Consider the following 23,336-nt stretch of genomic DNA (forward strand, 5'->3'; position numbering starts at 1 on the left):
TTAGGAAGTGAAGCAGTATTATTTTTCTGCACTTATTATCTTCATGTTATATTGAAGATTTTAATTCAAAACAAAGAAATTATATTTAACTGAAGTGTGGAGATAATTTTTGGACCAGCTGCTCGTCTGTGACGTGTTCACTGACATGTGGTGACTCGCGGTGCTCTGAACACTTCGTAGTCCTGTCGCTGTCTAAAGCCCACAGCCTACCTGAGCACTGATCATGTAACCAAGAGAACCGTTGCTTATTGAACATTTTCTCCCTTTCAGATCATAATCTGTAAATTATAAAGGCTATGTGGGGAAAAATCTCAGATCATCTCCGACATTCAAACTCACTTCCCTTAAATTGCGTCTCTCCCTCCTCTCCCCCCATTCCTTCCCCATTCTGATGCTCGGTTTGAACTTCCGCTGTTGTCTGTGTTAGTGAGGCGATGAACAGGTGTTCCTAATAAAGTAGGTAGTACCTCTGAATGGCAGTGGCATAATATCTGTCTATTTTGAAAAACTTATGAAAGTAGTTTTGGTGAAATGAATGAAAATGAGGCAGATACAAGAGATTGTTACCCTACAGGCTTAAACTTTTAGAAAAGGCCAACATAAGTAACACAGAAAATGGGCTTGAAATTGTATCTAGTCAATATGTTTTGACTAAACCATCAATATAGAACATAATCCTGAAACAATAGCTAATGAAAAATACTGGATATATACAAAATAATGTAAAGTTTGTCCAAAAACATCCATGATGGTTTAATCCTAAACTGGCTGTAGGTGCGAATGCCGTATGACAGCTGGCTCCAGCCCAACCATGACCCTGATTTGGGTAGTCAAAAATAAATGGATGGAAAATCTGGAATCAGCAGGAAGTGTTTACTGTTTCTATTAATATCGCTCCAATAATGCAGCACAAATGTTGTTATGCTTAATCTCACATTTGTGACGTACAGCTGGCTGATTAAGCTTTAAGTATACATTTAGCACTTGGAACACTCCCTCTGTCTGAGTAAAGGTCAGCAGTATTTTGCATGTGGATTTCACCAGCAAGGTCATTGCAACAAGGACGACATCGGCTATAATAATAAACCTGAGCTCTCGAGCAGCCTGTGACTAAGGGCTGACCTTCACCTTTGCCCTCAGGTAACATGATGGAGGTGGCAGGTTCATGGTCAGAAGTGTTTGAGGGCTCAGAGACGAAGGAGGAATCGTCCGAGACGCTGTTGGGCAGCTCTACTCTCACTCTGGCTCCTCTGGTATCAGACTCGCCATCCATCCGCCGCTCCCAACCCATCCTGATTACCTCAAACAGGTACGACCAGCACACACATTAGTCACGGTGACTGCTCAATACACACACCATGGACATGAATCATTAAACTCATGAAGAAGGAGGTGGATGTTGACTCAAGTCAGTGACTCAAGAGTCATCTGATGTTTAAAGAAGTGAGTTTCTGTTCCTCCCAGGCTTAAAGATGTAATAAATACTGCGAGCTGTCAGTGGGTAGATGTCACACAGGTGCTGTTTGACTTCTTTTCTTTGCTGGGGTTCTTTATCACGGCTTGATGGATGAGCTAAGACAAAGAGAGCGACGTTCTCATGATGCAGAGATGTCATCACCTCGGTGTCAGCGCAGTAAAATGAATAGGTGTTCCACGTTAGGCAAGATCAGGAAGAGGAGACCGGTTCCTCTTTCCAGCAGTGGGAGAAAGAATATAGGCTCTCCCACTGCTGCAGTCCCCCCCCCCCCCCCCCCCCCACACACACACACACACACACACACACACACACGATTATGAATCATTTAGCTTTATTAGTGTCCATGAATGGGCTGATATCAGCCCAACAGCTAAAACAGTATTAGATAACAGCATCTGTCTGCCTCTCTTTCACTTTCCCTCCAGCTGTAAATTATCTGACCTGTCTCCTCCCCTCTTCACTCTGCATGAGCAGAAGAGGTAAAGGCATGTTATACAGCTGGAAATCTCACAGCAAATGCAGCACTATGTGAGGAGTGCACTTGGAAAAGTGGCGCATAAATATTTACGTGACTTTAAAACTAAAGGAAAAAATCCAGCTGTGTCAGCTGAGACTTAATAGGGTGACGGGGATGATTCCCATGAAACCTGGGAAGAAATCCAGACTACATTCATGGTTTAATATTTGATTTAATTGATGTGTTGCTTACAAGTTTTAGCTGAGCTGTGACTAGACCTGGCAAGTTTTATAGAAATTCAGGTGCAAGGCTGAGGCGCCCTGTTTTAGGTTTATCATGGTTTTGAACAGTTATCATCTTAGTCTGCACATCTGGGTGAGAGGAATATTCCAGGAACTATGACACCATTTTTTTCCCGATTGATCATGAGATGAGGCTTTTATAGACAACCTGTTCTTTAGCAGGTAGGTCTGCAGTGTAAGTTACCATGGTGATATATGTGGTAATAAGTGAGCACCCATGAAAACCCAGGCTTAAACCTCACTAAGTCTCAAATCCTGCTTGGTATTGCAAACCACCTGTAATCTCAGACTAAAGGGAGACCCAGCTAGGATCTCGAGCTGCTCATCACCAGATACCGATGACTGGCTGCTAATGAATGTTGTCTTGGTACCTTACCTGACCTCTCAATGTCTGATCAACGTGCAATATGAGTGCAGGCCTGCAGGGGCGACCTGTCATGTTGTTGAGTTTATGTGCACGCTGCAGTTAGCTACGTCAACTTCTGTCTCAAACACGTGAGACTTGTTGTTGGGATTCATTTGTCTCAATTCTCAGCACCAATAGATATGAATATAATCGGCTTCATTGTGTCTGCATCATGCTTGTTACAGTAGATTATTTTTTTTATCATCAAGATAAATATAGAACATTACTAGGCTTATCATTTAACTGCACAATGAGCTTATTTGTCAGTTTTTCTGAGTTTGCCTCATTTTGATGTCGTTGTGTTCTTTCTGTCTGAATGTTTCAGGGCGAAGGGCGTGGAGTCGTTCTCTTCCTCTGTCCCGTCCATACCAAACCCGTTCCCTGAGCTTTCCAAATCTCCGGTGCTCATCAGTTCATTTCCACCACAGTCGAGTGACAAACATGTAAGTGTCCTTCCTAATCAGCTAATTCAGAGATCCAAGGTAACCCTTTAAATGTTTCCAGTAGTAAGTATTCTTTTTGTTTTTAATAGCTCTAAAGTCTCTTTATTTTGACTATTTTGTTAAAGTGACCACTGCATGTTTAATCCTTTCATTCCCCATTTTCAGTTTCCCTGAATTCAAACCTCATTTCAGACTTTCAGTCATGCCTTTTAAAAGAATACGTTTTACAATTCTGCAGGCAAATTATCATTAATCCACCTTTGAAAGCTGTCCCCAGTGGATCCTCCTGTTTTTTTTGTTTTTTTTTTTCCTACATTAGGTTGTAATTTCAGTTTCACTTGCGGCTGAGTGCCAGAGTCAGGCTAGAGGAGTTAGAAAGTACGACATGGAGAAACACTCTGTTGGTTTAGGTCTTTTATTTTCATGGGATTTATTGTACTTTTAGAAAGTGTTTGTTTGGGCTAATCAGAGCTTCTACTGAGTGAATTCCATCACACCTGCTTGGCTGACAGGTGCTATCAGAACACGGAGCCTTTACCTGTCTGTGACTGACAGCAGAGCTATGTTGCCATGCCTGCATGGACTTATTTTGAATCACAAACACTGCCAGAGTAAACATGTCTGCAGTTACATCAGCATGTCAGCGTGTTGCGTGAGCCAGCTGTGGACTGGATTTATTACTTCACTTTTTTTCTGAATATTCCACCAGAAAATATCGATGCTCTTACCTTTTGTCACCCTCGATTTGAGTGACGTCTGCGTGAGCTGAAATGCACTCGGCGTGACTTAACTTTTTGTTCCCCTGAGGCAGTCTTCAGGTCTTTCCAGGGTTCAACAAAATCAGTGTCCCAATAGTCAGTAGACTTCCTTCTCTTTAAATGAATCGTTTGAGGTTAGTGAAACTGAGTGTGACTCTGCGTGGGCTTTAAGATGAAGCTGCAGCCTGCCTTCTTTTACACATGGCCAGCAGCACAGAGGCGCCATGACTGGGACGGTGAACCCAGGTGGAGTGAAAAATTTATTTTCAGGTTCGACAGCAGACGCGCTTCATTAGCGTATCACAATCAAAAACCCAGTGAAAGTCTTTTTGTCACACCACCTGCTCAGCAAGCTTAAAGGGGAAGAAAACAATCTTTTCAGCTGCTCCCATCCATCACCAGCAGCTCCACACACAGCGATAAAATACTGAAACTAAAGCTGATCTTTGCTGCCATCTGTAAAATCACAGAATGGTGAGTTCATCCAGATCAAGAAGCTGAGCGAGAGAGTGTGAGTCCAGCTTTGAGGCCACAATTTGTGCACAGGAGTTTAGTCATGCAGACACAAGGAATGGCCAAAAGCACTTCCATAAATAATAAATCCTTTTTCCACTTTGCTGTGGAAGAACTTGACTGTCCTGCAAAGAAACCTGAACTCTGTTCCTCCAACACACCGTCTCTGAGCCGGGATGTATCCATGTTGGACCTTGGTAAATTTCTGACTCCCTGCAGCTGGTTAAACATCTGGTGCTGGCACAAAAAGCAGAGGATCTTTGCACAAGCTGATTAATTGGGTTTTAATTTAATTTACCATTTTGGTTTCCAAAAATTCTGAAAATGAAATGATCAACTCAAATGCACAGGTAACATTGAGCCATCAAACAGTTAATTTAAAAAGTTTTAATTTAGTAATCTTGATTAAAAATAATGCATCCTGACCTGTTTTTGATCCCATCAGTAGCAGGAAAAACTAAACCAGCGCAGGATGCAAAGTCGTTAATGGAGCATTAACCTGAAAAGAAACAAACGAGGGATGAGATTGAAATGAATCTGGAAACACAAAAGCTCGTGAACAGAGTCGTGAGTCAGCTGCGTGTGGGCTGCAGAAGATTTTCAGCTTTCCAAATGGGCTGTGGCGATCTGGAGGTTATGAATGACTAGCATAGAGGATAGTCTTCACTCTTTGCTTTCCATTAGCGCACATGTGCATGAGTGTAAAGGTGTTTGTAGTAAACCAGTGAAACCAGTTCCTTTTGGATTAAAAGATAAAATCATGAGCTTTGTGTCTTAAATACGGAAACGTATGTATTTATCTTTTTCAAATGAGCCGAGTGAATAGTCCGTGGACTGACTGGATGCTGACCTGTGGGGATTTCAGCTAAAAGAATTTTCCTCCCCCATAATCCCACTTGGTCAATGGGTACCTATTATTTATTATGTGTGACGCAGTCACTCGCCCAACCAGTCTGGACTTAATTGATTGACAGGCGCAGGTTTCAGGGGTTTCTGGTCGGGCAGGTTCGTTGTCTTTTGCTTGAAAGCGTGCTGCGAGATCCAGACAGTGTCAGACAGCAGCGCTCTGTCTCATCCTGACCGGTGAATAACCTGCACTCAGTTCACCTCAGCAGCATCGGGAGTGCATGGACACGACTGCTTCATCGGTCTGTTTACTTCAGCGTGTGCAGAAGAAGATGAAGATGGGAGAGGATTGGGTCTGAAGCCTGCGGTGTAGATGCTCAAAGTTAAGATGCAAACAAGATGAAGAATAAAACAAGCCTCGCTCATATCACACTAAAATTAGGAAGAATTTAAGTCCTTCAATTTAAGTGTCAAGGCTTATTAAATACATTGTGGCTGTCTGACGTTGCACAGCAGTTGGCAGGATCTTGGCTGCTTGTCTCGAATGCGCTGATGTTGAAACGGTGCCAAAACCAGCTGCAAGACCCGTGTAGCGCACTTGTTTGCGTCTCAGTGCTGTTTTTACCTCGCACTACAGTTGTTCCACAGGTATAGCCAGTGGTGCCAGCAGTGAGCTTGATATCATACTGTGCACGTAGCGTCTAGCACCTCAGTGGTGATACGAGCAGAGCATCTGCAGACTCTCTCCAGGATCCTAAATGCTGCTTTTAAAAAGCAGTTTTCATTGGCTCATTCCAAATCCAACACTGATCTATTTTCCTCATCTGGTTATTATAGTTTATTTATTGCCTGATGTGGTTGTGATAATTGTCACTAGGTGGTACGGCAAGTGTGTAATTGGAGGTAATATGAACCTCAAAGCTGAGTCTCACACTGAATTCTTAAAACGGAGCGTTCTTCTGCTCCTCCCTTAACTCGGTGACCTATCGCGGTTAAGTTCAGGTGGCTTAACGTGAATGTAGAGGGTGGGAGCGAAGACGGATCCCACTACAAGACACATCCGAGGATGGATGCTCAGGAATCTGAGCTGATGGGCTTTAATCACATCTGTTCTGCTGTTAAATAAGAACGTGCTTATCAATGAGGTCTTTTTTTCTTTCTTTTTAAAGTGCAGGGGAAATGATAGCAGTGTCTGTATGTGGCACAAGGACGTAAACTGTTACGTCCTTGTGCCACATACTGTTATGCAAGGCTGGGAAATTATAAACTAAATCTGACTTCATATTATCATATGAAGTTAGATTTTGTTTCTAATTTTGTTTTAACAAAGATTAATATTAGCATCAGCTGACTTCATTATGTGTGAAGTATTGGATAAAACATGATGTTTTTGGTAATTTTGTGTGTGTGTGTGTGTGTGTGTGTTCAGGCGATTAAGGTGTATGGAGAGGACAGCCACAGCAGGTCGGTGTGGGTTTCTCCAGGAGCCACAGCCAGGGAGGTGTGCCACATGTTGGTGCAGACGGCTCACTGCAGCGACCAGGAAAACTGGGCCCTCCTCGAAGTCCATCCCACCCTCGGTCTGGGTAAGACGACGCGGTGAACGAACCTTTTAACTGCGGTATGTCGAAATTTCTCATACCTCATCCTGTCTCCACAGAGAGGTGTCTGGAGGACCACGAGGTTGTGTTGGAGGTTCAGGCGACCTGGTCTCTGAAGGGTGACACGAGGTTTATGTTCTGCAAGAACTACGCCAAGTACGAGTTCTTCAGGAAGCCAATGGTATGCAGCTAGCCGTTTGTTTAAAACCATGTGACAATGCAAATCTAAAGAGAGAACTCTAAGATGAATAACCCTTTTTCCTTCTTGCATAACAGCAGACTCTGAGCAGAGGTATTTTCAGCGTCTTTATTAAACAAGTCAGTGCAGTGGATGTTAATAAGGCCTGAAGTCATGGTGGCTTGATTGTCAGGTTGCGTGCTGGTGCAGACACACTGACTTAAACTTGCACAGTTGCATAAAGCAACAGAAATTGTGAAGCACAGTTAAAGATGATGTTAGTGAAAGTAAGAAAATACTGCGTTCTCTGAAGTGTTGCTAAATTATGTCACATTAGTTTGCATGGTGTGGCTAACGCTAGCATCCATGCGCTCAAGCTGAATGTGGTTAAATATGAATGCCAGTTTCCTCTGATTAACTTGCAGCTGCACATTTCTTAAAGCCAAAGCACTGCTGGACCACACTGTCCTCTCACAGAGAGGGGGGAGCTGTCAGGGATGCAGACTGGGGAAACTGTCCTCTCCTCTTCAGTACATGTCAAATAATTGGTGTAACTGCTCCTATTATACATATACAGGGCTTGAAATTCATATTTCATAGTACAGTTGGCTGGAGTTCCTCCTTAAATGCGTAGCATGTAGTTGTGAGTGTAATTGCAGGTTATGCATTTTCCTCTTCTTGCCATAGATTTTAATATCTGCAATCTCTGCTTTTGTCTTTGTTTTGGTAGTTTTCTTTTTGCTGTCCTGTCACATCTGCATCTCATCATGGTAGATTTTACAGATCCAGAAGTGCATTTTAAGTTCAAACCCTGGATATACTCGGGGATATTTTAAGATCAGATTTTAAAATAATTTATGTAAACTTTATTAGCTTTTCTCTTTGTCCTCTTAGCCTCGTGTTATTTTCCATCAGTTGACGTAGGTTGGCGTTTTGCTCCTGCAGCTCTCTGTTGGTGTCTTGAGTCTGATCGCAAGAGCTTTTGAGCAGAGGGTGCACACCGGGTGTTGACCAAGTCAGATGTTGGTCCACCTCTGCAGCACATCTGGCCCATCTTTCTGGATCTGTGAAGTGTTGAGCTGAACACTGTTTGTGGGGATTTTCCCACGTTGTAAATGCTGCATTTGCTCAATGCTGCACTGAAATCAGTCGGTAACACAGTCCAGTGACTCCAGCAGACACTTTGCCTTTCTGGGATTGTGTAAAACGTTTCTGCACGTTAGCACCTGTCAGACAATGGGTGTTATTTTCTTTCCTCTGGTGCTGGAATTACCCATCCAGCCACATTTGTGGCTACAGCACTGAAAACAAAAGCTGCAGAGTAAATGTTCTTTATTTAATCTTTGCTTGGTCACATTACAACATAAATGCTTCACTTTGCAGACTGTTGGATGGTTTCAACAGTTTTTTTGTTTTTTTTAAAATCTGATGATGAAATTTCTTTTGTGGGTTTTAATTTTGTTTATGCATAATTATCTTTTATAGCAGTTATGCAAGTCCTGCGAGTGCAGTTATTCCTTTATATGAACGAGATTTTAATGCCAATAATAAGAGTTTAATGTTTCCTCGTTGGTTTTCCATCAAATCTTCACGCTCCGGGCACACTGGGTATTAACGTGCAGAAACCTGCATGTTTTAAGCTAACAAAACCACAGCAGCCGTCTCCCTCTGGGCACTTTGAAAGTGCCAGTTTGGCACCAGTTTGATTTCTTTGTGCACACGACTGGAAATTTACCTCGGGCTTTTTCTGATCACCTCTCATTTTATTAATTTTTTTTTCTCTCCACGTCTTGAACCAAAGGATCATGATTGGTGGAAGGTGTGGTGTATATTTATCTTTGTGTAGTTTGTCGTGTTCCCCGCTCACTGATTGGTTGGATGATGAAGTCACAGGAGGAGAAGAAGCTTCTTTGTCATGTAAATGAGTGTCTGATCGTTTCAGGGGTATAATGACAGTCCTCTGCTTCTTCTCACAGCTCTTCTTCCCAGAGTCCATGATCTCCGACAGCGCTGATGTCAACAAGGGTATGACGTCATCAGAGCTCATTAAGGTAAACCGTCCTGAAATCAGAAGCTCAATCACAACAGCTCGCTGAAAGCACTGCTAGATCTGTCAGCTCAGAGCTTAATGATGTTTAATGTTGCTGCTCAGTGGTTTACACTGCGAAACCAAAACGTCTTAAGATTATAATTGACAATGTAAAATGAAACGTGTATTTACAAAGGTTCAATCAGAATGATAGGGTACAGCAAAAAAAGAAATGGGTCCAGCATGAATATTACTAAAAAGTAAAAAGCCAGTATTTGTTTTTAATTAAGTTTTAATAAAAAAAAAAAACTCTTACTGATGCATGGAAAAACCAAACGACTGGTTAAATTGTTTTAATCACATTGAAATTCACATTTCAAGACTTTTTTTTTTCTTTTTTCATTAACTCAAAAGAACCAACAAATCAGACTCTCTGGGTTTCTAAGAGATTTAACTCACAGAAAATCTGTATAAAGTTTAAAGATTTGGGGCTCTGCGTTTGAACTTTAGAAAAAATTGCAATGTGTCGTCTGACCTGCAACGCTTTGAAAATTCTGCCAGTCTTGGCTGGCTGTGCTCTACACTCGGCACTGATCTGGCTTTCTCCAGTTATGATGAAGTATCAGTACCGTAGTGCTGGCGGAGAGTCAAAGCCAAGTTCTGATTTGATACCTGTGCTGGATTAAAAAGCCGTAATCCTCACTGTGAGGAAAACACTAGAATTTTATATATATATTTTTTAATCTGAAAAGCATTGTCCTTGACTCTGCTCTTAAAACTATTTAAAACAAAATATGAGAGAGATACTTTCAAAATGCACATTTACTCGTGCCTAAATCATCTGAGTACTTGGAGTCTCTGAGTGCTGAAGTGCTTTCAAAGTATGGAAGTATGTGATTTGAGGTTCCTGCAGTAATGCTGTAGTAATGAGTCGTGTTTACTCATCAGAACCTGCTCAAGTCTGGGACCTGTCCGGAGATCCAGGGTTTCCTGCATGTTAAAGAACCAAGTCGAAAGGCCTGGAAGAAGGTCTATTTCTTCCTGCGCCGCTCGGGACTCTACAGCTCCAGCAAGGGCTCTTCCAAGGTCAGCAGGTCCAGCACAGTCACAGACTTTAGTCACAGTAACTACATGACCTCTAGTTTGAGTAAATCGAGGTTCTGTGTGTGTCTTCGTGCAGGAGCCTCGTCACCTGCAGTATGTGGCTGATCTGGGCGATCTGAACGTCTACACTGTGGTGAACAGCCGTAAACTATACGGAGCGCCGACAGACTTCACCTTCTGCATTAAGGTGAGCTTTTTTTTTTTTTTTTTTTCTTTTCATGTTTGTTCAGTCACCTCTTCAATTTAGCATTCCTCTTGCCTGTGTAGTCTTTGTGGCTCATTGAGTCAATAAAGATCACTTTCACTTGTCACACGAAGAAGGAAACGGGTGGATTAATGATGGCTCTGAAGCCATGACGGTGAACCTGCACGCACAAAATCAGAACTCCTTTGCTGAGATGTGGCATCATTCCTGTTTTCTTTACTGCAGATTAGCCGCTGAATTGAAAACACACATGGGGAAAATTTGGCCTGGAGGCTGGATTGAGATGGTCAGGAGTCCAGTTCCTGATATCCTGAAAGGAAAATTAAATGACACCCAAAAATCGCTACAAGCTGCAGCATGGTGTGCATGTGGAGCAGCTACATTGTCTAAATTTATTAATGATACTAAATATAGTTTGACACGGAGTTGTGGTGCAAATATTGGCTTTCTTGTCATTGAGCTGGATGTACGCGGGCGCCACCATCTTGGACTAGGGTTTGCGAAAATGGAGCACTGGCTCTCCTCCTGCTGCAGGTTCTGGTTGGAGGAGTCCTCCATCTCACAGTGGACGACCATGCAATGAGTCTCACAGCAGCTCAACTCATCAGTCAGCCAATAGCAGCTTCTTATGGCTGCTGGTAGCACTGCATGTTTTGATTTGTTAGATTTACACTGAATCGAATGGCGATCTTTTTGTTTGCCATGGAAAATAAGATTGGGGAGGTGTGTGTGTGTCCCAGTCTCTCATATTGAGACATTTATTTCTGTTTTATTCTAAGTTTTGGCAGTTTCTTTCATGTTTCTGTGCACCTCCATTAAATATACCTTTTCACTTGTGTTTGCACAGCCTTCCAAAAATCCCATCCGTGTTCAGGACCTGAAGATCCTGTGTGCTGAGAACGAGCAGACACGAACTTGTTGGACGTCCGCCTTCAGATTGTTCAAGGTATTGTCCATATTTATGCAAGAAACGCCTTGTTTATCATTTTATTTTCCATGTGTACTTACAACCATCTTGTGTGCTGTCAGTATGGGAAGCAGCTTCAGCGTAACTATGAGATGTCCAAAGCAGCTCCACAAAAAGTGGAAGGATCCAAATTAGCAGATGGCAAAGTGAGCTCCTCACACACGATGCACAGAGTTTGAGCCTCTTTGGATCGTCCTCTCATGTTCATGCTCTTTTATCTGTGTGGGCAGTCAAAGTCGGAGGCTAGCCTGGTGGCCATGGACTTCTCTGGGAAGGCTGGCGGGAGGGTCATCCAGAACCCGATGGAAGCCCAGAGTGCAGAGCGGGAGGAGGGGCTTGCATGGAGGGTAAGGATGGAGGGAGATGCTGATGCAGGACCAGACCCCCATTTTTAATTTAAAGAAACTATTAATGGAGCACCTTTCCAGCACGTTAGTACAGTTTGGTCCTGGTTGGATAGTGTCCAGTGATTGTACTCACGGGTTTGCAGCTGACGTGTGCTACCTGAGAGCAGTGAGGCTGATCCAGAACAGCTCCGGCCTGTGACACTGACGGCGAGTTGGCCGAGACTCCAGAGCTGATGGGAAGAGTCATAAAATCCCTGTTAGCTTTATATGCAACGTTATGACCCCGTGTAAAGCACAGCTTTTAATAACATCACTGAAGCAGAAACTTTAAAAGGACACTTGTACGGTTTTATATATAGAAACAAAATTATTTTAGCGCTCTCAGATGAAAGTAACCCCCCCCCACCTCCCCCTCTGAGGCTTCAGAGCTTGCTTTAAAATATTCCAGTGATGGTTGTCAGCATTTCCACTGCTGCACAGCAAACGGTGACTGCTGATTAACTTGGCATACTTTATTTTTCTTAATTGTAAACTTCCCCTTTACAAACACAAGGTTTGAGCAGCAGCCGGGAGGAATGAACATATTTGGAATATCTACTCTCTGACATCCTACAGAGATGTGCTTCGAGCGGCCTCTGAATCACAGCTCGGGTTTCACTCAGTATGTCCAGATAATCCCTGTGTGAAACTTGTGAAACGTCTTTAATCTGAGCATCCATCAAACTTGCTGTAAAGGCTTTAAAAGGAAACCTGGTGAGGATGCTTATGTAATGTGGTTTCAGCTCGACCTCATGGCGAACAGTGAATGGTCACAAAATAACATCAATAATTGTCTTGTTGTTTTGTTTACATTCAGCCCAGAATGCTTGAAATGTCTGCAGCACAAACTACATGTTGTGGACACTCTTAACCGTTCACCCGTCGCTGTGGCAACCAAGGGAAAAAATGTCAGACCATTATATTCAAACTAGAATCATAAAAAGTTTTTATTGCCTTGCTGAGAAGTTTTACTATTTAAACCTAACAGTAGATTTTATTGTCTAATCCTAACAGATGACAACACCATTAAAATAACTAATGGGCTAATAAATAAACATGAGTGGTGAAATGATCCATGGCAGCGTCAAACCTCCGGCATCCAAATGTGGACTTTTTCACGATATTTATTTTTTTTAAAAGTGAAAAATATTCACTTTGTGTACATCGATGCAAATTGGTACATGTGAGATGGGACCAATGGGAAAATTAATGGAAAAATCTAAATTGGTTGCTGACGGAGGAATTTAGACACCACAAGATGTGTTTTTTTTTTTTTTTTTTTTCTCCCCCGTTCCACAGTGAGTGGGTGCTGCTCGCCGTAAACAGCAGTCAGAGTGAGGTGTGCCTGCGGCAGGAGAGCAAATCCTTCTCTGCACAGTCCATAGATTTTTCACTAGGCGCTCTTTGGAGGGGAAAAAGTCACTAAATCAGCAACTGAAGCCTGACAGCCACTGCTGTCGGAGAGAGAGAGATGTCAGGCATCCAAGCAGAGATGGTGCAGGCTTTATTTCCACATTTAATAAAAACATGCATATTTATACAGATCTCTAAAAGGGAATAAATTCTTTTCACAACAAATATCTGGTACAGATGTAGACCCTCAATTCTTCATGATTTTCTCTTCCACAGAAATTTAGATTCCCTGTGTTTGATCGGCGTTTGCTCTTAGCTTGATGTGATAAACCTAGACTACAGCTAACTCACCACCCAGCCTGAGATTACTGTGTTTTGTTTTGGGAGGCGAGGTGACTGATGTTTCAACTGGTTTCTCTTGCTTGTTTTTCCTTCTCTGCCACAGAGGCGAGAGGCCCTGAGGTGCAGTCTGCCTAACCTGAACTCTGCTGTGAGCCCTTCCTGTAAGTTCACATGAGTGGAGATGTGGGTCGTTGTCCGGGGGTGGTTGTTTTTTTTTTTTGGTTTTTTTTAATTTTATTTATTTTTATTTTCTTATTAGCCATCCACAAGACCCAGCTGTGGTTTCATGGTGGTGTTTCCAGAAAAGAAGCACAGAGACTGATAGAGAAGCAGGGGCTGGTGGACGGGTGAGTGATAAAGGCATCACATCTGTAAGAGTGTCTTGTGGACTGATCGTTTGTATTCAAGTAGTTGTGTATGGAGAGTATTTAGCATGCGAATGTAAAACTGAGGTTGTGCTACTGCTATTAATGTTAGCCAAACACACAGATGGGGACAGATTATCTGTCTCATCCGGACTGGGTTAGGTCACCTAGAAGGAACTGGAAAGGCCCACTGCTCTACTTAGCCTGCTGCCACCACAACCCAACCTCAGAGGGAACATGGTGATGCCCTTATTTCTCCCTTTTGTTATTCTCAGAGGGAACCACTGACACTTTCTGCTCATCACTGAGCTGAAAGGGTTCCTGTGCGAAGCGTTACCATCTTTACTTACAATTCCTAAGTAGTCCACAAAGCCTCATTGGTGCTCGATGGCTCACTGGAAGGCTTGCATGCTGCTACCATGTTTTGTTACAGCTCAGCTCCCATGAATGTTTCACCATATTTGCTGGGCGACCTGATTTACTTGCTCAATACAGCTTTGTGGGTTTTTTTTTTTTTTTTTTTTTTTAAACATGAACAAAGTTTACTTCTTGCAGTTGCAATCTTTAACCTGTAGAGGTCGCCTCTCATGGTGCTTTTGTGCAGTGTACTAAAATACTCCATACAGCATCCACCCTGTCAGATTTAATAGAGGAAGGTTTCAGTGATGTACTGAAGATCATATATTTGGGTTTACTGGCCAAGTTGACATAAAGCATGTCCTCTGTGTAGCTCTACCAGTGATCCCACAGGCTGAAGGATTGTCTGTCGTGCATTTCTCTCGCAGTTTTAACTCGAGCTGCTTTTTGCAGGATGTTCCTGATTCGTGACAGCCAACAGCACGCTCAGTGCTTCGTCCTGTCGCTGTGCTATCAGCTGAAGACCAAACACTACCTGGTGATCCCAGTGAGTTCCCTTCATTCAGTCTCTGCTTAAAAGGAGAAGCCTTCTGTGCGTATGACGCGCCCTAATTTTGATCATCTTCGTGTTTGCAGTTTGAGAACGGCGGCAGGAAGTACTACACCATGGACGACGGCGACACGCTCTTTATTGACCTCCTGCAGTTGGTCGAGTTTCATCAAATCAACAAGGGCATCCTGCCAGTGTGCCTCAAACACCCCTGCGTCTGCGTAGCACTATAAACCCACAGCTCCTTCACCTCACCTCTGCCCAGCTGCATCACCACCACCCAAACTCCCCACTCAGGTTGTCAAAGAAAATCTCTCACTGCAGTGTGATGAATTTATCAGGCTGTGGGACGAGGACTCGAGGGAAGACGGGCGAAAAGCATACTCTCTGCTCCTCCTCCCTTTGGTTTTAAACACATTCTCCACATCGTGCGGCTCCAGACTGTAGCGGGTTTTTTTTTTTTTTTTTTAAATTTTAATTAACGAGCAGCGGCCCCACCGGAGACGGTTTAATTAGCCGCGTTAGACAGACTTTTTAGCGCTTTGGGGACCATGTTGATGACGTGCACTTTGATTCGGATCCATGCTGCGGCTGCCATGAGCAGTCAGACTTTCACTGTGACGAGCAGCACCAGCGAGAGGAGGTGGTGTGTGTGTGTGTGTGATTCTCACCTGCACAGTAGAAGTGTGGCCAGCAGAGGGCGCTCTGACTCAAAGCTCAGAGGAGGAATTCATGGATTTCTCAGCTCAGCGTAGGAAGAGAGCATGTGTGGATTACTGAGAACATTTAACCATACAATGCACCTGGTTGCAATCATGTAGCATGTAAATTCTCACTCTCCTGACTGCAGTTTTTTTTTTTTTTGTACTTGTATTTGTGCCTTAAACAGAACCAGCTTTAATTCGTGTAACAGTAAAAGCTATTTCACTGCTGTATTTGCACAATGATGGTGAAGGGGAATCTGTCTTGTTTTGGTTTTACGAGAGTAAAAAGCTAACTGCAGAGGAGATGCGGTCAAAGCTATACATCAACTCTGTCGTAACCCTTTATTTTATAGGTCGATGATTTCTGACAGTTTTCTGTGTAATTGGGGAAAGTGTAGTTTACACCAAAAAGCAGAGCTGGTGTTGAGGTGGAGAGAAAATGCAATAATTACAAAATGTTTTTCTGCTTAGAATTTATTTGGAAAATATGCACCAGCTTTTTTTTTTCTTTTTTTTTTCTTTTTTTAAATTAAAAATCCAGCAGGGGGGAGGGGGGCGATTGACTACACTTCATTTTTGGATTTTATCATGAAGATTTGTTGCTGAAATGTTTGCATGTATACCCACATGGGCATTATTCATTCAAAGACAAATTTAGTTTCCACTCATTTTATTATGTTGAACAGCATTTGTGACTTTTATTGACATGAAATGTTTTCAGATGTTTTATATGTTGAATAAACTTTCATATTAAAGATTCTGAATTTAAAATGATTATTTTTACTACTCAAACTTTGATCAGATTAAGTAAAGTCGGTTAAAGCATAACAAAGGGATGCCAGCCTGTCCAGTTTGGAGCAGAAACCACTGCGAGCCTGTTTCAGCTCCTTTAGTGCAAATGGACGTGACTACAGGTGCGCTGGAGAGGAAATGAGACTACCTCCATGGAGGTCATGGTTTAACAGGTGACCACAGCTTGATGATCGCTCCTCGTCCCTCCTGACTCTAGCTCTTTTGTTTTTTTGTCCTTGTGGCTGGTGGGTTTGCATCATGCCTACAGTCCATTTAGGTTGCACATAGTCCAGCTCCTCCAGGGTGGCACATTTATGGGCTGTTACACGAGAAAAGAGCTGATGAAGGACCTTAACCCAGCAGCATGACTGGTACCTGACCTCCAGTGGGCTCCTTCAGCATGTTTTGGCCAAACTGTTAGACACCATGAGGTGACACGCAGACCTGATGTCCTTCAGTCAGACCTGTGCTAGCACACCGCTGTTCAGTTGGCGTCAGCCTGAGAACACACAGAACTGGCAGCTCTGTTATTGGCACCCTGATCTCATCGCAGACAGCAAATTCACACTGAGCATGTGTGACAGATGTGAAAGAGTCTGCAGAGACCGTAGATGAGACCATCATCCAGCATGACCCGTTTGGCAGTGGGTAAGTGACGGTCCAGGGAGGTGTATCCTTGTTTTTTTGTTTTTGTTTTTTTTTTTAGGCTCCATTTGTTTCTTGTTCTGTTTCCCATATTTATGACACATTGAAAAACATCAACTATAGTTTTTAATCAATTTCATGCAAAAAGGGGTTAACCTGAATCATCTCGTGCGTTCATGCTAGGTATTAAGTGTCTGCCTTGAGGCTTCTGCAGCAGTAAATCCTATTAATCTGGGTCTGTTATCCACGATTCAGTGCAAACATCACAATGTAGTCATTCGAAGTGGAAAATTACAATAAAATCAAAGCTTGCGATGGTAAAAACATTCACAGCTATCCATTATGTTTGCCAAATGAATGGAAATTCATATCAAAGGGGCAAAAAAGTCGCAATTAATGTTACAAGACACTTTTACAATTTGTTAAAAAAAATATATCTCTCTCTCTCTCTCTCAAAATCACAGAGGGACCTGTAAAGGCATTGCTGAGGTTTAGGTGATGTCACAAAGTCAGCTTAAGATTAATTAAAGACTTCAGTAAAAAACAAACTAAAAAGTACTTCATTTTAATGACATCTGGCCAGTATGGAGCTTAAAGATTATATAACGATACAGAAACTTGGTGGTACATGGGGGGGGGAAGGGCTCACAGACCCCTCAGAGCTATCTGCTGTGTCATTAGAAGCCCACACTGACTAACCCTAATGTGGCTTTGTTTATGCATTGATTGATATGGTGTACAGTATCTGTATTGGCAGGAACTCAGATTCAGAAGTATTTCCTCTAGTTTATGATATATTTACATTATGTTTTGTCCATGTTTGATGTAAATATTCAAGATAAGTGACAGAAAATAAGGCAAAGCTGAATAACTCCACTTTATAAGGTAGCATCTTCTAGTTTCTGAATGTTAAACACATGCTGTGAGACACAGGTACTCATGTCTGAACAAAATAACCTCTATGTTAGCTGACACGTCATCACTTCCTTTGCCTGTGCCATCAGACAGTTTTGACAGCCCATCTGGATCCAACGTGACGCATGCAATTTGTCTGCATGACTGACGCCGCTCTACCTGCTCCCTGGTTCTTTTTCATACTCTTGTCTTTGGTTCGTGGTCAGTTTCTGTTCTTTCCCCTCTGTGACGTCTTCCCTTCGTGAATTCTTGCCATCCAGATACTGTAGGATCAGACTGAGGATCTCAATAGCAGAAAAGCTTTTAACAACTTTTTTCTAAGGGAAAATAAGTGCATACAACAGATTAACTAGTCATAGATAACTGTCCCACAGCAAACCAGTGTTTTAGCAAGTTGGTAAAACAATGTAAATGTAAAAAAGCTGCCTGGTGGAAGTTACGAGGATCAGTAAAGATCTGAACCTTCACCTCTGCTGTCTGACACTGAAGCAGAGAGAGCAGCAAGTTTATTCCTCCTGAAGTAAAGACTTAAAACGTACATAGTAAAGGAGGGTCTGCCTGTGGTGTCCCTCTGCGGGGACTCTCCTGCTGCATGATGGGAAACCCTGTTGATAAGACGATTCAATTCTTTTTCTTCTTTGAAGAAAAATAGTGTTTTTGATTTATTTTATTCATATTTTTATGTGGCATGGTTTTGCTGACAGCTTCAATATTTTCTTTTGCATTTTATTTCTGGAAAGACTTCCGGTGACTTTAGTGCAGAAAAGTCACGAAACATTTTCCTGAAGACGCTCCGAGCGAAGGGCCCGCTCTGACTTAAAATAGATTACTGTGAAGCTTTTAACAGCCTCCAAACTAGATGAACATTAAAAGACAAATCTGGAAGCCCTTTGGTGGAGCAACATGAAAGGCTGCCTTAAGGTTACTGTGCACAGATCCTCTGCTGCTGCAGAAGCTGAAGAGCTGATTTCTCCACTGACCTGCGCTCTCGCTCTGTGTGTGTGTGTGTGTGTGTGTGTGTGTGTGTTTAAATACCAGTGTGCTCGGGTAACCCTTCCTCTTACTGCCAAGGCGTTGCTATGGCAACAAATTCTTTTCTCTGTTGGCCTAGATGGGCAGGTAAATTAAAGGGTAAAAGAGACAGAAGACAGACAGGTCAGGAAGGCTTCAAAAAGAGCCGTGTGAATGAGCGACACAATTAGGGCTACATGATAACTGATTTAATTTCTTTGGAGAGCCCGAGTGGAAAAAAGAAATGAGTCTCCTCAGCTCAAGTTCAACAATCCATGAAAAAGAGACGGAAGAAATAATTTTCTAATCTTTTCAGGAGGGGAACTGAGAGCACGCCTTTAGGTTTTAACACTCAGTGCAAGAGTCAGATATTTAAAAATGAATCCAGCCAAAGTGTGTGATTCAATGGGCCTGTGTTTGATAACTCCTGGTGCGGAAATCACTGAATTTGGATCAGCAGCTTGAAATGATAAAGAAATGTCTGCCATTAAAAGTGCATCTGAATATATGATCAATCAAATCCAAAAATAAATGATCAAATAAATAAAATTAAGCTCCTGATGTCCTGCAATTTTTTTGTTTGCTTTTTGTGTGCATAAAATAAAATTCACTGAATTCATCTATCATATGTCTGTGTGTACAATAATCAACAAGGGAAAAACTGATACTAACTTTGATACTTTGTCTCTTTTCAAACTGTTGTCATTTTCTTGTGTCTGCTATGTTTCTAATATTTTTGTGTTGCATTAAAAGTTGCATGAACACACATTTTCTTTGCAGCAGCATAAATGCTTTTGTCGTCGTGGGAAACAGGAACCATATTTTAAAAAGAAACTACTTTGGTTAAAGTTTGGTTAAAAAGGAGCTCGAGTTTACCGACCTGTTTGTACTGTTTTATGCTTACATGTGTTTACTCAGAGTACCTGCTTTGAGCTCGTCTCCCTGCCCACCTTACCCACTCTCACCCTGCACAAGAAGACTTTATCTCATTGTCACTTATCTGACCAACGAACTTTTACTTTGTAGCTTTCTGCACTGTGTGCTGTGCTGGAGCTGATAGCAGAACATGCACCGTTTTCTAAGGTTGTAAAATGCAGTCATTAGATTTCAGTTGAAAGTAAATGACTTTACTGACCTTTCTAAATAATAATTACAAAGCTCTAATTCTCTAGTTTCAGCTTTTACTGCTAATTATCGTTCAGTTGAGTGAACTTTCTGTTCTAAAAGGTGTGTGAGAAGCTGTGAAGGACATTTGTTTACTCTTACTTTTAAAATGTGATGCACAAAATAGTTAATTAGCAAACTGGCTGTTAGTAGGAATTAAAATGCAGACTGTGTTGCTTGGCTGGGATCGATGCTTAGAAAAGAGGAGAAAATTGTAATTTTTCAGCCTTTCATGCACAACTGGAAGGCAGAGAGATGCTGATGCTTCTTAAACTCTTAGCTTTTCGTTTGAAATCGCTTCTCTTACAGGTTTGAATCGTGGCCTTTGTGAATGAAGCCGGTCCACTCTCACCTCGATGTTTAGTCTTTTTTTCTTTACAGCAAAATGACATGCAACTCAGGTCAAGTGGTGCTTTAGAAATGCCCTCAGATAAAAAATATGGTCATGTTGGCTCCTTGTCAGCCTGACCGACTTTCAGTCAGTGCATGCTGGGATAGCTTTAAGGGACACGGTGACCTTCACTAACACAGGCCAAATGAAACTGCACATTAATTTGTAGCTGTGGCAAATGATACTGAGATACAAATATACAGGATACGGAAAGGAAAAATGTTTCACCCTCATGTTCAACACACTGAAATCCAAACTCTCACAAAAATGATGAGTAAAAAGAGAGAAACAAGTCTCAGACCTTTAAACACCCAGTGTTTGGTTTTTAATATGAATGAACATTCTAGTGGAATGTTTGACATTATTTCTCTCATCCAATATGTTTTAGTCTATGACTTCTTTTTTTTAACAAGTAAAATTTAAATTCCTGAGAGAAAATTATGAGAAGAAAACTCAAATCTAAGAGGAAAAAATAAAAAATTTATATTTAAAAAAACTTTTTCCTGAGGAAGGAAGAAGTAAAAACATGAGAAAATCCTCCACAGATTTATCAGGAAAACATTGAACACAGATTTTGAAGTTATGAAGAATAAATTACATATTTATATGAAAACGAGAAAAAATGAGCAAATTTATAGGATAAAACCCACAAAGTTAAAGGGAAAAACTGTCTTTGATCTACAGGGTTGATCTACCACGGCTGTTAGGCTAACTGGTGGCTAAATTGGCTGTCTCTCTGTGTTAGCGCTGTGACAGACTGGTGCCCTATGACAGCCCCAACAACGCTGAGTTGGGTGTTGAGACTATGAGCCACCCTTTGTCATTAGTCGTTTCTTGCCTTTCACCTTCTATTTACTTACTTATTTTTATCATCAATTTGGAATATGTTTTCCCAGCATGAATGAACATTTGCATCAAGCATTCCAAATTAATGAAGATCTAACACTATTGAAAATGTACAGTCCAACTAATAATAAGTTAGAAGTACCTGGCCAATGAATAGGGTAGGGAAGGATAGGTGAACGCTGAAATAAATGAGCTTTGTTTCATTTGTTGTTGCTGTCTGGACCTTTGTCTTCTTTAAAATAGTAAAAACTTGGTTTTTAAATTGCTGATTAGCTGTTCGCACTAAAAACTACTTTTTAATTAATTTAACTACAAAAATTTGAAATGCATTGCATTCCACATATTCCTCCTTTCATTCATTATATTCAGACCTATGTGTCTCTCTCGCCCCTGTGGGCGGTCTTTATCCTTCAAGCTCGGGTCCTGTACCAGAGGTCTGGGAGTTTGAGGGTCCTGTCTTTCTTTACGAGCGTCGCCATGATGGTAAATGGTCTGTATTTGTATAGCGCTTTACTGATCCTATCGTTCAGGTCAGTTCCTCTCACACTCAATGCTACTTCTTCAGTCATACTTGGGGCTTGGTACGCAATCTCAGGTGGGGGTGATGATGATATCTCCCCCCTGACCTGTTGTCATGGCACCCCCTTGCTGTAGCATATGTGCCGTACCTAGTCAATCTCTAGCTGTGAGAGCAGTTACTTCTTCTTAATATATATATATATATATATATATATATATATATATATATATATATATATATATACACATACACATACATATACACATACACACACATTTTCTGTCTTATTTCTTTATTGCTTTTGAGACAGACCCGAGCTCTTTTGTCTTTTTGGCTCGCGTATATCACTGCAGGTCCTAGTTTACCCTTTGGATTAAGCATCGCATTAGTGGGCTCACTGGAATACAAAGTGAAGCTTTGCTATTTAGCTCAGTTGTCTCTGGTTTGCTGCCACCTGTATCCAGCCAAACTGGAAGAAAATCTGTTGATATAATGCCTGTGACAGCAGAATTAGGCTGCTTATGAAGTTTTCTTTGGACCAGAAATCTAACACTGACAAAGCAGGTGATTACTGTTATTTTGTAGCTGCCAAACCCAAATAGAGGTGCTTCCATTAGGGTGAGGAAAGCCAGACAGCTCGTACACAGAGCAATCAGTTAGCAGCAAATTACTTGGGTAGATCATGTGTATGACTCATATTGTCAGCGTTTTGCCCTTTGGGAGCGCTGCAGCCACCAATCATGAACCCAACAACAAGCTAAGCATCGTAATCAAATAAAACCCAGTCCAAGAATACACCGTTGACACATTACAGCATAAAAGTCAAATGTTTTCACTGCTTATGCGCTTCAAATGCTTTCTACATGTCTTTGTATTCCTTACAAAGTCAACTCGCATATTTTCATAAAAATGGGATTAAGTCAACGTTAATCAAATTATTAAACACACTTTAATTTTTTAAGGTTAAATATCCTCAACAGGAAACTCAAATTTGACAAACCATAACCAACAAAGATGGATCCCTTGGACACTGAGGTGTGCTGCATTCGAGGTGTTTCCTGTCTTGTGGATGCCTAATTGGCTGCTACACCAATAAGGTACTTATAACTTCCTTTTGCCACTAGGTGGCACTTTGACTATGACTAAATATTAACATCTAGATGTCTCCAGATTTGGACTCAAACATGTGACATTTGGAACATGTTGGACAATTCACCCTGAGTCATAACAATCTCTGCTGTGATGAATGATTGAAATTCAGCATGCTACAACATCTTAAATTTAAAAGTGTAGACTTCCAGTTGGATTTAATGTACAGACCCAGGAGGAATTTTTTATACATCATAGATTTTACATGATATGCTTGGATTTCATAAACAAAGGTGTAGTTAAGTGTAACGCCACGGCTGCTTCATAAACATTTTGTAGGTGGTGCTGAAGTCATTTTACCACATAAGACCCATAGATGATGAAAGCTCTCATCGTTTCAGATGTATGTTGCCAATTTTCGAGAACTTTTTAAGCCTTTTTGACCCCTTGAAAAGAACTTCCTGTTTCATGGTGAATCACTGTTGAATGAAAACCTTAAGAAACATCACGGTCAGATGATTCTTCCTGACACTTTTCAGGAGGATGTTTCCAACCTATCTCACGGATGGCAGCCACAAATCCATGACTTCAGTACAACCAATCAAAATAAGAATTTGCAG

The 23,336-nt window shown here is 41.6% G+C and overlaps 1 protein-coding gene across 1 annotated transcript; it reads left to right on the forward strand.

Annotated features, from left to right (window-relative positions):
- The first annotated feature begins 1,145 nt into the window (after positions 1 to 1,145).
- On the forward strand, positions 1,146 to 14,872 carry grb7 (growth factor receptor bound protein 7). The gene is made up of 14 exons (XM_085361063.1): positions 1,146 to 1,309; positions 2,968 to 3,085; positions 6,632 to 6,788; positions 6,863 to 6,984; positions 8,958 to 9,032; positions 9,959 to 10,096; positions 10,191 to 10,301; positions 11,167 to 11,265; positions 11,349 to 11,432; positions 11,517 to 11,633; positions 13,471 to 13,528; positions 13,627 to 13,714; positions 14,543 to 14,636; positions 14,726 to 14,872. Exons 1-14 carry the CDS (start codon positions 1,146 to 1,148, stop codon positions 14,870 to 14,872), a joined length of 1,572 nt encoding a protein of 523 aa, XP_085217189.1.
- The last annotated feature ends 8,464 nt before the right edge of the window (positions 14,873 to 23,336 follow it).

Source organism: Diplotaxodon limnothrissa, linkage group LG8 (assembly GCF_057381915.1).
Source record: "Diplotaxodon limnothrissa isolate DT_005_m linkage group LG8, D_limnothrissa_male_GT1.1, whole genome shotgun sequence".
Classification (NCBI taxonomy): domain Eukaryota; kingdom Metazoa; phylum Chordata; class Actinopteri; order Cichliformes; family Cichlidae; genus Diplotaxodon; species Diplotaxodon limnothrissa.

Bases quoted from the DNA above. Each gene is read 5' to 3' on its own strand.
- grb7 (XM_085361063.1), top strand. From the start codon at position 1,146: ATGATGGAGGTGGCAGGTTCATGGTCAGAAGTGTTTGAGGGCTCAGAG. The intron at 3,086-6,631 runs GTAAGTGTCCTT...GTGTGTGTTCAG, and splicing joins CACAGTCGAGTGACAAACAT to GCGATTAAGGTGTATGGAGA. The intron at 10,097-10,190 runs GTCAGCAGGTCC...GTCTTCGTGCAG, and splicing joins CCAGCAAGGGCTCTTCCAAG to GAGCCTCGTCACCTGCAGTA.